Below are 15,104 nucleotides of genomic sequence, written 5' to 3' on the forward strand. Positions count from 1 at the left end.
TTAAAAAAGAATTTATCAAGCCGGGCGTGGTGGCGCATGCTTGTAATCCCCGCGCTTGGGAGGCTGAGACAGGAGGATCGCACAGGTTCAAAGCCAGCCTCAGCCTACTTAGTAAGGCTCTCAGCAACTTAGTGAGACCCTGTTTCCAAATAAAATATAAAAAAGGTCTGGGAGTATAGCCCGGAGGTAGAAAGCCTCTGGGTTCTACCCCCAGTACCACAAAAAAATAAATAAATAAATAAAAATAAATAAATAAAATAAAAAAGAATTTATCCTCAGATTTTTTTAATATCATCTTTTCCACTTTTAATATTTATATGTATGTTATGATAAGATTAATATACACAATATATTATATGTAAAACAATGCAAAACAATCCTATATAATCATAATCAACCCTATGAAGTAAGCAAAACAACTATAACCCCCATATATATGAGGAAATGATAACCAAAAAGTTAAGTAATTTGCCCAAGTTCATAGACAATAAGAAATAAGATTCCTTCCTGTAGGCCTGCCCTGTCTCCAGTACAGACCCCAAACCTTTTGTTAGCCCCAAAATGTGTTAAATGATTATTAGAGTCCGAGATCTCTTGAAGGCTATGGCATCTCCTGCATCCTTGGGGAATTTTTGCTTGTCTGCTAGAAGTTACTTGCCTTTAAAATGCAAAGGTCCTGGGCTCCCTCTATTGTCTTGCTAACCACCCTTGGTGCCAGGAACAGAGAACAGAGTACCCGATATTTATCTAGCTATAGCTATTCTGATCTTAACCAAGAGGTACCAAAAAAAAAAAAAAAAAAAAAAGGCACTGAAATATCTTGGAAATAGTGGGTGCAACATGTCAGAATTAGTTGTAAACTAAAACTCCCTAAAGAGAGAGTGTAGAAGTAAAGGGTAGAAGATCTAGTCAAGATGCCAGCAATGCTAAGACTAGACTACAGATTTACCAGATAAAGCATTCAAGATCAGACAGGCCTGGAAGCAGCACTGTTAAAATGTACAAAAAACTTAGGTGTATACAATTGTAAGCTTCTTAAATTCTTTGTACTGACTTCCTAATGAGGAGAGCGGCCCCTAGGAAGGTCAGGTGGCCTCCCCTAGCTCCCAGCTAGACTAGAACCAAGCCTAGGTTCTAGTCTAGCTGGGAGCTAGACTAGATCTAGGTTCTAGATCTGCAATAAGTACATTTACAGGAATTAAGGCCTTTATGACATTACTAACAGTATGATTACAAACAAGTGCTGATTAAGTATCTTCTAATAAACCAATGGACAAAACAAAAACTATTCAAATTTTAAAAAACACACTTCCATCGGCAACAAAGTAGGATTTCATAAAGCAGTACATTATTATGATATCCTGTCTATTTTTAAGTATTTCCTTAGTGTCTGTCTTGCCCCACCAGAATGTAAGTTCTTTGAGAGCTAAAGCTGTGTTACTCTTGCTACCCACTCAAGCCCTGGTGCCTTGAACAGAACCTGGCATAGTAATGCTCACAATTAGTCTAGTGGATAAATGAAGACATGATGTAGGCCTGGCTTAAGACAAGACTTGGTAGAGTGTGACCCATGAATCTATGAGAGCTACAAAGGAGACAAATGAGAGCAAGTGTTTAAAAACGTATCGAATACTCAGTAAAACAGGATCTTTTTTTGTTCCTAAGTATAACCTAGGCATACAGGCTTGTTGAAGCTGGACAGTCTGTGCTGGGCAAGGTGGGGTCTATCTGTACTGACTAGAACTGCTGTTCCTAAGAACTGAGGGCTGCACTGTAGTGACCCAGCAGTGAACACATGAACTTAGTACTATCTTCATTCAGTTCAACAAATACTGAATACCTACTATCTGTTTTCAGGGCTGGTGAAACAATGCTGAGGAAAGTTCTTGCTTCAAAAGACCTTGACTTTGAGCGGGCACGACAGATATAAACAAACACAAAATATGTCAGGTGGTGATAACAGCTATTAAAAAGTTAAGTGATCTGGACAGAGTGAAAGGGGTAGAGTGGGGTGTGAAGGTGCTATTTTCTATTTTAAGTGGCCAGAAAAAGCCTCTCCAGTGAGTCAACATTTAGCAATCTGAAGAAAGTAAATGAGCAAAGTGATATGGACAGGCCTCTGAGAATTCAGGGCAAGTGTAGGAATAGCTGGGTAAAAGAACTAAAGGCCTTTCCAACCCTTTCCTGGAAGACATGGAAAGACTTGAAAATTCAAGAAACGGCTATTCAAAATGGCGACTGAGGGACACAGCATTTCTCAGTAGCTGAAATAAATAAAGTTCAACTACTTAGAAGGCAGTGTCTTATCCAACAAAATAAATATAACCCAGGAACCAAAACAGATCCAGGTACCTCGGCAAAAGGAATCCGGAAACCCTGAACTCGAGATTCACTGCAAAAAAAAAAAAAAAAGAAAAAGAAGAAGAAGAAGAAAGTTTGGGCATCAGACCTGCTGCAGACACAACCGGGCCACCCGCCGGCCCAAACTGCATTCCCTAGTCCTTACTGATACCACCGTGGCAAAATAACCCAAGAGACTGAAACCGGTCATAAAGCCTCATCTTAAGCAGCGAGCGGCACCCACGCCAGAATCCTGTGGGCTCACCAAAGACTGGATCACAGTGGCATAGTGAGTCCTGCGCAGACGCCTGGATCAAGGAAGCCAGGTATCTGAGTGAGTCCAGGGAAGCTACGGGTCTTAGCATGCGCCCCAGGTCAGGCACTGGCCCTGGGCATCTGTCCTCCACCCCAGAACCCAGCACTGTCCTCGTGCACCCTGTCTGTGCCCCAGGATCCCCGCTAGTTGCCTGTGCCTGTGCCACCCCCACCCCTAAACTCAGCGCTCACCTTGTGTGCCTAGACCCCGCACCCCGCTGGAGACCGGGCACTTACCTCGCCGGCTTGGCCTGCTTCCCGGGCGGCCAAAGCTCTGTGCGCCTGTGAGATTTCCTTGGGCCCCCAGCCCACACACCGGGCCCAGCACCAGCGTGTATGCCCACCGCACGCCCTAGACCCTAGTGCTTCTGTCGTGCACCCCGCTGGAACCAGAGACCATTGCTGGACCCTGTGCTGCGCCTGTGCCCCCTGACCCGTGTGCGCTCACCCCGTGCCCCTGGCCCACCGCAGGGTGTCTGTGCCCGTCCCACAGCTGGAGACTCAGTTCTAGGCTAGAGCACAGCCCTGTGCACCCTGGTGGACCCCAGGACCAGTCACTAGGCGTCTGTGCCCACTCACGCCAAGGTTCAGTAATAGCAGTGCACCCAGCCTGCACTCTGGGAACTGGTAGTGCTCTGGCAGTAAGTGTGTGTGTCCAGGGACCAGCAACCCTTTGCCCAGGGTGCATCTTGGGACCACATGGGCAAGCCCAGTTAGAATTTCCAGAGACACAGGAAAATTCATCGAGACATAGACACAATACCTGCACAGGGCCTCAGGGGGAGGTTCTAAGTCTACTTTGGACATCCTCCACCCCTGCTGTAGGGAAGCACGGGCCTGAGTTTAGGGTAGTGAATGCAGAGGCACTGACTATAGGTTGAGAATAAACAGAACCTGGGAATTGTACAGAATTTATTAACAGTGACACCAGACATCCTGACACCTAAACCCAAAGCAGTCAAAGGAAAGAAAGGTGTCCAAACACCCAAAGAGTGACTTAAAAAGATGAAAATAGAGTACAGAGAAAATTAAGAGACATTGGATTATATTCTGAAAGCTACCACAGCAATCAGACATTCAAATATTATATGGGCCTGACCCCATATTCGTAAATAAGTAGGACTGTTTTTTTCTTTTTTCTTTTTTTCTTTTTTTTGCAGGTCTGGGGATGAAACCCAGGAGCATTCTACCTCTGAGCTACACCCCCTGCCCTATTTTTTATTCTTTATTTTGAAACCGGGTCTCACTGAGTTGCAGAGGGCCTCGCTAAGTAGCTGAGGCTGTCCGCGAACCGCGATCCTCCTGTCTCAGCCTCCCGAATGCTGAGATTACAAGCGTGCGTCACCATGCCTGGCTTGTTTTTTTCTTTTGCTGTTAATGTTTTGCTTTGTTCTTATATTGCTTTTTTATTTGTTATGGTTGTTGCTGTTTTGTTTTTTTCCCCATCCTTCTTTACTTTTACTTTTTTTAAAAATATATTTGATAGTTTGCTTTGTTTTCTGGTTTCACACAGTCACTAGTTCCTTTTATTTTATTCTTGTCCTTTTTTCCTCTTTCTTCCTCTTTCTTTTTTCTCTTTTGGTTGGTTTTTTTCTTTGATTATATAATAGTTAGTCTTGATATCTTGTGTTGATATTTTATTTATGTTTGTTTGCTCCTTCCCCCACTCCTCTTACAAACTTCCCCACACTAACCTATCTACTCTTTTCCCCCAAAACTTTTTCCCGTAATATGCCTCCTTGTTTAATACACAAAGTATTTCATATCTCCATACTTACTCTACTAACTACAAGAGTCCTACTAATTAACTCTCTCTTATTCTCAGCAAGATATTACCTCATCATACTTAAAGTCTTTCTCAACCTAAACATATCCTCTACCTAATCCGACTCCTATACCCATCACCCCAGCTCCTCCCCCATCACCTAACCCTCAACATTGGAAAAGCACTGCTGACCTGCTGATACCTCTAAACTCCTAATACTAAGATTGGACTAAACATAATACTCAAATGATGGGTAGAAATCAGAAAAACAGGACGGAGAACGCTGAAAATACAAGAACCAGGAATAATGAAGAGACAACAGAAATCACGAATACTGACCTACAAGAAATGCAAGAAGGGGAGTTCAGAATCTTGATCTACAATATGATGAAAGGCTTTAAAACAAGTCTACAGGAAATGAAAGAGGAACTTGAAACACTAAGAAAGAATCAAAAAGAGGTCTGGAATGAAATGAAAGAGTCAATAAATGAAATGAAGACAGCATTAGAAAGAAATTATGGAAGATTAGATGAAATGGAAAGTAGAATATCACTGTTAGAAGACAGTTCATTCAAAACCGAAAACACAGTCAAGAGCATACAGAAGTCAGTACAGCAACAAAACCTAAGCATCTAGCAACTATGGGACAATATAAGCATCTTAACGTACGGATAAAAGGCACTGAAGAAGGGATAGAATTACAGACCAAGGGCATCCGTAATCTCTTCAAAGAAATAATTTCAGAGAATTTTCCAAACATAGAAAGAGACTTGAATCTTCATGTTCAGGAGACATACAGAACACCACTAAGACAAGATCAAAGAAGAACATCCCCACGTCATATAATTATCAAAATGACCAACACAGACGTCAAGGAAAGAATCTTAAAAGCAGTGAGAACAAAAGGACGAGTAACATATAGAGGCAAAACAGTAAGAATCACTCCAGACTATACAGCCCAGGTCATGAATGCCAGGAGAGACTGGTATGATGTGATTCAGACTCTGGAAGAAAACAACTTCCAACCAAAACTGCTATATCCAGCAAAACTATTATTCAACATTGATGGAGAAACAAAAGTATTTCAGGACAAGCAAAACCTCAGAAAATTCATGAATTCTAAGCCAACACTAGGGAAAATACTTAAAGAAATAAACCATAAAGAAGAAAAAAGAAGCAGACTCCAGAACCAGAGAAGAGATGAAGTTGATCAGCAGGGCATCTAAATACAAAGAAACAATACTATATCCAACAGAAGATAGAATACAAAATGACAGGAAATAAACAACACATTTCAATAATAACACTGAATGTCAAAGGACTTAACTCTCCAATCAAAAGGCACAGACTGGCAATGTGGATTAAAAAAATATAATACAAATATATGCTGTTTGCAAGAAACACACCTTACAGCAAAAGACATTCACAGACTGAAAGTGAAAGGATGGAAAAAGATATATCATGCCAATGGAAACCAAAAACGGGCAGGAGTAGCAACACTGATATCCAACAAAACAGACTTTAAGCTAAAACACATCAGAAGAGACAAAGAAGGGCACTTCCTTTTATTAAAAGGAACAATCCAACCCTGGCCAACCTAATCAAAAGAAAGAGAGAATCAACTCAAATTATTAAAATCAGAAATGAAAAGGAGACAGCAACACAGAGAGAGGGGAAATTCAAAAGATATAATGATAGTAAATGTTTATGCCCCGAATGTGGGTGCAGCCACATTTGTAAAACAAACCCTCTTGGACATAAGATCTCAAATAGACCCAAATACAATAATAGTGGGAGACTTCAATACAGCTCTCACGCCACTAGATAGACCTTCAAGGCAAAAGATGAGTAAAGACTCTGCAGAACTGATGAAAACTATAAATCAAATGGACTTAATAGACATATACAGAATATGTCAACCAGGAAAAACAGAATACACATTCTTCTCAGCAGCCCATGGCACCTTCTCCAAAATAGATCACATTCTAGGGCACAAAAAAAGCACCACGAAATTCAAAAGATGTAATATAATTCCCTGCATCTTTTCAGACCATAATGGAATGAAAGCAGAAATCAACAACAGGAAACCCAAAATAAACTTTTTTTTTTTCGGGTCTAGGGATGGAACCCAGAGGCATTTAACCTCCAAGCTATACCCCCTGCCCATTTTTTTTATCCTTTATTTTGAAACAGGGTCTCTCTGAGTTGCGGAGGGCCTCACTAAGTAGCTGAGGTTGTCTGTGAACCGCGATCCTCCTGTCTCAGCCTCCTGAATGCTGGGATTACAAGCATGCGTCACCATGCCCGGCTAAAATAAACTATTTAAATACATGGAGATTGAATGGTACACTCTTGAACGACGAGTGGGTAAGAGTGGAAATTATGGGAGAAATAAAGAAATTTATGGAATTAAATGAAAATAGAGAAACAACTTACCAAAATCTATGGGACATTTTGAAGGCAGTGTTGAGAGGAAAGTTCATAGCATTGAGTGCCCACATTAGAAGAACAGAAAGCCACCAAGCAAACAACCTAATGACACAACTCAAGGACCTAGAAAGACTGCAACAGTCTAATCCCAGAGCCAGCAGAAGGCAAGAAATTATTAAAATCAGAGCAGAAATAAATGAAATAGAGAAGAAAAAAACAATTCAAAGAATCAACAAAACAAAAAGCTGGTTCTTTGAGAAGATTAATAGAATTGACAAACCCCTGGCCAACCTAATCAAAAGAAAGAGAGAATCAACTCAAATTATTAAAATCAGAAATGAAAAGGAGACATCAATACAGACAGAGGGGAAATTCAAAAGATTATTAGAAACTATTTTGAGAATTTATACTCCAACAGACTGGAAAACATGGAAGAAATCGATAAGATTTCTAAGCACATATAACCTACCTAAACTGAAACAAGAGGACATAGCAAACCTAAACCAACCAACAGCAAACAAAGAAATAGAAACAGCAATCAAAATTCTGCCAACAAAGAAAAGCCCAGGCCCCGACAGGTTCCCAGCTGAATTCTACAAAACCTTCAGTGAAGAACTAATACCAATACTTCACAACTTGTTCTGGGAATTTGAAAGAGATGGAATTCTTCCTAATTCCTTCTATGAGGCCAGTATCACATTAATCCCCAAACCAAATAAAGATACTTCAAGAAAGGAAAATTACAGACCAATATCCTTAATGAACAGAGATGCAAAAATTCTAAACAAAATACTAGCTATACACATTCAAAACCATATCAAGAGAATTGTACACCATGTCCAAGTTGGTTTCATCCCAGAAAAGCAAGGCTGGTTCAACATACGCAAATCAATACATGTTATTCACCACATAAATAGAACTAAGAACAAAAACCACATGATCATTTCAACAGATGCTGAAAAAGCATTTGACAAAATCCAACACACATTTATGTTAAAAACACTGCAGAAAATTGGAATAGAAGGAACATATTTCAACATCATTAAGGCTATATACAATAAACCCAAAGCCAACATCATATTGAATGGAGAAAAACAGCAATAATTCCCTTTAAAATCAGGCACAAGACAAGGATGCCCATTATCACCTCTCCTTTTCAATATAGTCCTTGAGAATCTTGTCACAGCAATAAGACAAGAAAAGAAAATCAAAGGAATTCAAATAGGAAGAGAGGAGCTAAAGCTATCCTTTGCAGATGATATGATTCTTTATTTATTTATTTATTTATTTATTTATTTATTTATTTTTGGTGGTACTGGGGTTCCTGGAAGCCCTTCTACCTCCGGGCTACACTCCCAGACCTATTTTTTACATTTTTTTTATTTGTAAACAGGGTCTCCTAAGCCAGCGCGGGCAGCTGGCTTCGAACCTGCGCGATCCTCCTGTCTCTGCCTCCCAAGCGCGGGGATTACAAGCGTGCGCCACCATGCCCGGCAAGAGATGATATGATTCTTTATCTAGAAGATCCAATGTACTCAACCAAAAGACTTCTGGAGCTGATTAACCAATTAAGCAAGGTTGCAGGATAAAAAAATCAACCTAAAGAAATCAGTTGCTTTTTTATGCCAACAATGAACCCACAACAAAAGAAATAAAGAAAACTACTCCATTTACTATAACCTCTAAACCAATTAAATACCTAGGAATAAACCTAACCAAAGATGTAAAAAACCTCTACAGAGAAAACTACAAAACATTAAAGAAAGAAATTGAAAAAGACCTTGGAAGATGGAAAGATCTCCCTTGCTTATGGATAGGCAGAATTAATATAATCAAAATGGCCATTCTGCCAAAAGTGATCTATAGATTCAATGCAATCCCCATTAAAATACCAACAACATTTCTCATAGACCTGGAAAAATCAGTTACGAATTTTGTATGGAGGAAGAAAAGACCCAGAATAGCCAAAGCAATTCTCAGCAATAAGAACCAGAAGGAGGCATCACAATCCCGCACTTCAAATTATACTTAGAGCAATCGTAGTAAAAACAGCATGGTATTGGCACAACAATAGGCAGACTGACCAATGGAACAGAAGACACAGAAACAAACCCACACATCTAAAGTCAAACTGATCTTTGACAAAGGGGCCAAACTCATACGCTGGAGAAAAGACAGCCTTTTCAACAAATGGTGCTGGGAGAACTGGCTATCCATTTGTAGAAAGTTGGATCTGAATCCTTACTTCTTTTTTTTTTTTCTTTTCTTTTCTTTTTTTTTTTTTTTTGGTGGTACTGGGGTTCCTGGAAGCCCTCCTTCCTCCGGGCTACACTCCCAGACCTATTTTATATTTTTGAAACAGGGTCTCTTATGCCAGCACGGCTGGCTTCGAACCTGCGCGATCCTCCTGTCTCCGCCTCCCAAGGGCGGGGATTACAAGCGTGCGCCACCACGCCCGGCTGAATCCTTACTTCTCACCATGCACAGGAATCAACTCGAAATGGATCAAAGACTTAGAAATTAGACCAGAGACTGTGAAGTTATTAGAGAAAGGCATAGGATCTACACTTCAACATACAGGTACAGGGACTAACTTTCTCAATAAGACTTCCAAAGCGCAGGAAATTAAAGCAAGAATTAATAAGTGGGATCTCTTCAAACTAAAAAGTTTCTTCTCATCAAAGGAAACCATCAAGAACCTAAAGAGGAAGCCTACAGAATGGGAGCCACCACTCTGATAGGGGGCTAATATCCAGAATATACAAAGAGCTCAAAAGACTCTACACTAGCAAAACAAAAAACTCAATCAAGAAATGGGCAACTGAAATGAATAGACATATCAGAAAAGAAGAGATATAAATGGCCAATAGATACATGAAAAGATGTTCAACATCACTAGCCATCAGGGAGATGCAAATCAAAACTACGCTGAGATTCCATCTAACCCCAGAGTGGCAAACATAAAGAAATCAAACAACAATTGCTGGCAAAGATGTGGGGAGTGAGGAACATTTTACACTTTTGGTGGGAATGCAAAGTAGTTCAGCCACTATGGAGATCAGTATGGAGATTCCTTAGAAAACTGGGAAGAGATCCACCATTTGATCCAGCTATACCACTCCTGGGTATCTTTCCAAAGGGGTTGAAATCAGAGAACTACATTAACATATGCATACCCATATTCATAGCAGCACAGTTTGTAATAGCCAAAATATGGAACCAACCTAGATCTCCATCAACAGATGAGTGGATTGCAAAATTATGGGAAATATACACAATGGAATTCTATTCAGCTATAAAGGAAAATAAAATATTAGCATTTGCAAGAAGATGGAAGGAACTAGAGAACATTATGTTAAGTGAGATTAGTCAAGCACAGAAAGAGAAGGGACATATGTTTTCTCTAATATGTTGAAGCTAGGGAGTAGTGGTAATACCAGAGGGACTCCAGATGATGGAGGGGAAATCTCAGCACAGCTTGAAGGGAAGGATAGGAGAGGAAGAAAGCTGAGGTTGTTCAATGGAGGAGCTATATACGAATATGTGTAATAGCATAAATACAACACAATTAACCTGGACACTCTCTATTGGGGGGGAGGGAAAGAAAGGGGTAGGGCATGAAGCACAATGTAAATGCACACCACTGTCAATATGTTCCACTTATAAAAAAAAATTAGCTTTTTTTGTTAAATAAATAAATATACTCCACCAAAAAATAAAATAAAATAATAAAAAAGAAAATTCAAGAAACACTTGTAATAACTCCCTGCCCACACATGCAGTGTAATGAGTTTCTGTCAAACACAGCAGAAGTCTGAAGGAAAGACTGGCCCAATGATAAATATAAGCAAAGGGGAAGAGAAATTGGCTCTTTTTCCACTTTTTTCTTTTTTTTCTTTTTATGGTACTAGGGATTGAACTCAGGAGCATTCTACCTCTGGGCTACAGCCCCAGCTGTTTTTATTTTTTACTTTTAAATAGGGTCTCACTAAGCCAGGCGTAGTGGTACACGCTTGTAATCCCAGCATTTGGGAGGCTGAGACAGGAGGATTGCAGTTTGTGGATAGCCTCAACTACTTATGCCCTGGGGTGTCACTGGGAGGTAGAATCTCCAGTACTGCCAAAAAAAGGGGGGGGGGACAGGGTCTTACTAAGTTGCTAAGGCTATCCTCCAACCTGCAATGCTCTTGTCTTAGCCTCCCAAGTACTGGGATTACAGGTGTGTTCCACTAGGCCCACCTCACACTCCACATTTTAATCTAAGATATAATAACCCGTTTCTTTCTTTCTTTTCTTTTTTCTTTTTTTTTCTTTTTTTTTTTTTTTTAGTACTTGGGATGGAACCCAGAGGTATTCTACCTCCGAACTACACTCCCAGCCCTATTTTTTATTCTTTATTTTGAAACAGGGTCTCACTGAATTTTTATTAAAGGGCCTCACTAAGTAGTGGCTGATGCTGTCTGGAACCATGATCCCCTCTGATTATTTTCAATGTGCTTTTCCAAAAAATAAATGCACACTGTTTACAGCATCCCTGCAACAGAGGCTGAGTGCCCACACAAAAGAGATACATTTCAATCTCTCAGCCTAGTGCAGGATGTGGGAGGTATGTTTGCTTAGGAAGGGAGAACAGAAGGCATAGGGGCCTTTCTGTGTTCATTCTTGGGAAAATGCTACCATTTGGGAGCACCAAGTCCATAGTTAAGAAAGCACAGGGTGGTGGGCCAAGAGCTTAGTGTGGCTTTTGAGCTTTCCTTAGCTCCCATGTGGCATGAACTCTGAGTGGATAGTCACTTGTCATGAAGCTCAACAGGCAGGGGTCACATGACCCCTCATTAGAGGCGTGGGGTGAACCAAGAGCAGGAAAGGACTTGTCAAAGCCTCAGGGGGCTCCTCAGAGATCTGAGCCAAGGCACTGAGTCAGCAGCAGGCCGCTATAAAACCCTGGCCAAGCCAACAAAGGAGAGATCCCTCATTAGTTCATCCACTGCCGATGCCAGCAACGGATGCTGGTAAAATGCCCAGGGCTACATCATGTCAACCATAGCTGGCAACCTGCCAGACCAGTCACTCTTCAGCTGGAACAGCAAACTCTACAGGGATGACAAGAACACAAGGGCCTTCACTAGGCTCCTATGAGGCCAGTCATCGACTCAACAAACACAGTAAAAGGGGGCACCCTCCTGCCATAAACAAGATGCTAACCTGGAGGTTATTCCTGGAGGAGGAATTAAGACAGCCTGGCCATTTCTAGTTAGATGAAACTAAGTGTTACATAGAATTTGGTTATGAACTTCTTCATGCTACTTAGTAGAGGAAGATTTAAAAGAAAGACCAAATTGGTTATGGATAAAATAAATGACATTTTTGGGGAAAGAAGAGCCTAAGATCTCTGTATATACTACCTGTACTACTGGAACTAAATACAATATTGTATGTTTCATTACACTAATTTAAAAAGTAACTATTTCTCCACTAATAGTTACTGATAACACCAATTCAGCCAACATTTATTGTGTTTACTCTTTATAAAGCTTTATAGTAGATTCCATGTCCACCAAAAATAAATAAAATAAAATAAAATAAAATAAGAAGCTGAACATGGTGGTGCATGCTTGTAATTCCAGTACTTGGGAGGGTGAGACAGGAAGATCACAGGTTTAAGGCCAACCTCAGCAACTTAGTGAGGCTATCCACAACTTACTGAGGCCCTGTTTTAAAAAAAGAAAAAAAAAATTGGGCTGGATTGTAGCTCAGAGGTAGAATGCCTCTGGGGTTCAATCTCCAGTACCACAAAAACAAACAAAATACCTAGAAATGAGCTTTGCCTTTAAGGTGAAAAGAGAGATTAAAACAGGAAATATTTTTAAATGAGGTAGAAAATAATAATAGCCATAAAATACTATGGAAATTTCAAAGCAGTTTTAACATGGGATCAGTGACTTCAGGAGTCCACAGTACCTGACAATGCACACAGAATTGTCAGCGTGTAGTTTGTGATGTATGCACATGTACATTTCCTGGAAAGAAGATTTGAGGTTTCATAACATTCTCCAAGGGGATAGGTAAACAAACAAACAAAAAAATTCTGCACTAAGAAAGAAAAATTTATTCCAATTCAGTAGTTAGGGAAGGTTCTGTGGAGGACAGAACAATCATTTACAAGAAATAAAATCCAGATATGCAGAAATAGTGAAGGGGAGGCATTCCAGATTAGGAAAAAATGAAAACATAAATAGAAATATTCTCTATAGCCAGTTTTCCCCATATACTTTATGTTACATACTTACAGTAAACCTCTTCTTTTTTTCTCTGTGTTCATCAGAGCTGGGGATGCTTACACTTGGGCAGCTTTCCTTGTAGTCCATGATATAATCTCTTTTTTAATCCCTCAACAGGTCACACACACAAAAAAAAGAGTCCAAAGAAATAATCAACTAATCCAAAATATGAAACTTCTTGAAGTAATGTTCAAATTCCATCATGTAACCTTTACCAACAGAAAAAAAAAGAGAATTGATTAGCAGAACAATTTTAAGATTGTATTATGATTTGTCATTCCTTGTAAACGGGACCCATTTGATGTGTATTATAGAATGTATTTTTCCTGGTAAGATTCAGCCCAAGTTAGAGATTTAGTTCGGGTTATATTCCTATTACTAAACCACAATCAAACATTTGCATCCCTTCCATCTTCCTTACAACTTGGAAATCCCAGGTGTTTATACACAGTGGCTCCTGTGGATTAACTGTAGTAGGATGACCAGAACCTTGCCCTCCTCGTCACAGTGGTCTGCTGCTTAAGTACTGGAGCTGGTGAAGCCCATGGCTCTTTGAAAGCAGATCAGCTTTATCTGGGATCTTCAATACCATCTTAGCCCACCCTTGGAGAGATACCTCCACCTGCGGCAGGGACAATAAGAGGAGAAAGGCTATGAGCTTTACTACCACTCAGAATGTAGTTTTCACCTGGGCGTGGTGGCGCACACTTGTAATCCCAGTGCTTGGGAGGCTGAGGATCACTCAGGTTTGAAGCCAGCTGCAGCTACTTAGTGAGGTCTAGGTAACTTAGTGAGACTTTGTTTCCAAATAAAATATAAGATGGGTCTGGGCTGTAGCCTGGAGGTAGAAGGCCCCTGGGTTCCATCCCCAGTACTACACACACACACACAAAAAAAAAAAAAAAAGGAATGTGGTTTTTGGACTTCTTGCATCAGGTCAAACCAGTGGAGGCTGCTGAACAATTCAAATTAGAATTTTGTATAGTAAGTAATTATTTATTCCTACTTTACAAATGAGGCAACTGAGGCACAGAGAGGGTAAATTATTTACACATATGGGATTTAAACACAGCCTTTCTGGCACAAGGGTCCCAACTTTTAACCACTGTACTGGTTTATTTATTTATTTACTTATTTTTGGTGGTACTGGGTTCCTGGAAACCCTTCTACCTCCGGGCTACACTCCCAGATCTATTTTATACTTTTTTTTTTAAATCTAGAAACAGGGTCTCTGAAGCCAGCACAGCTGGCTTCGAACCTGAGCTATACTCCTGTCTCCGCCTCCCAAGCAAGGGGATTACAAGTGTGCACCACCAACACCCCGCTGTAACCACTGTACTGTTTTTTTTTTTAATTGGTGCACTGTATTCATACATCATAGTAGGATACATAATTTTGTAGACATACATGCACACTTTTCCCAGTCAGCCCCCACCCAATCCCCACCCCATTCTCTCCCTATCCCTCCCTCCCATGCTTGGCTTAGTAGTTGACATCTAGTATTATGGCAATTTATCTAAAATTAAAAATGATAATCTCACATAACAGTTTCATTTGTCTGATACCAAGCTTTTGATGACTTAAAGATAACATTTCAATATTTCTTTTTGCTTTCTTTCTTACCAGAGAATATTTTTTTCTATTTTTTAGGTGAAACTATCATATATTTATATATTTATTTTTCAGAAAAAAATCTATCCTAATATGGAATATGGACTCTAGGTACCCAAAGCGATCTTGAAAAAGAACAAAGCTAGAAGATATATATTTTCTGATTTCAAACCATATAAAGCTACAATAATTGAAACAGTGTAGTACTATTCTAAAGGCAGATATATAAACCATTGGAGTTAAATAAAAGCCTAGAGCTAAATTCTTCCCTATATTGTCAAGTTATTTTTGACAAAGTTTCCACAAACATTTGGTGGTGGAAATGATAATCTTTTAACTAAATATTGTTAAAAAAATAATAA

General features: G+C 39.9%; 1 protein-coding gene across 2 annotated transcripts in view; it reads right to left on the reverse strand.

Annotated features, from left to right (window-relative positions):
- Window positions 1–13,224, reverse strand: part of LOC308261678 (serine/threonine-protein kinase Sgk3) — a gene marked incomplete at both ends in the record, with an annotated part of 71,305 nt that extends 58,081 nt beyond the window's left edge. The window contains one exon of one of the 2 annotated variants that reach the window (XM_080693751.1): window positions 13,141–13,224. In XM_080693751.1, coding sequence (XP_080549877.1) covers window positions 13,141–13,218 — 78 coding nt within the window. The remainder of the gene's footprint in view (window positions 1–13,140) is intronic. The other variant, XM_080693750.1, reaches the window with a different exon arrangement.
- Between the last annotated feature and the right edge of the window lie 1,880 nt (window positions 13,225–15,104).

This window comes from Muscardinus avellanarius (assembly GCF_963383645.1).
Source record: "Muscardinus avellanarius genome assembly, chromosome: 4".
Lineage (NCBI taxonomy): Eukaryota > Metazoa > Chordata > Mammalia > Rodentia > Gliridae > Muscardinus > Muscardinus avellanarius.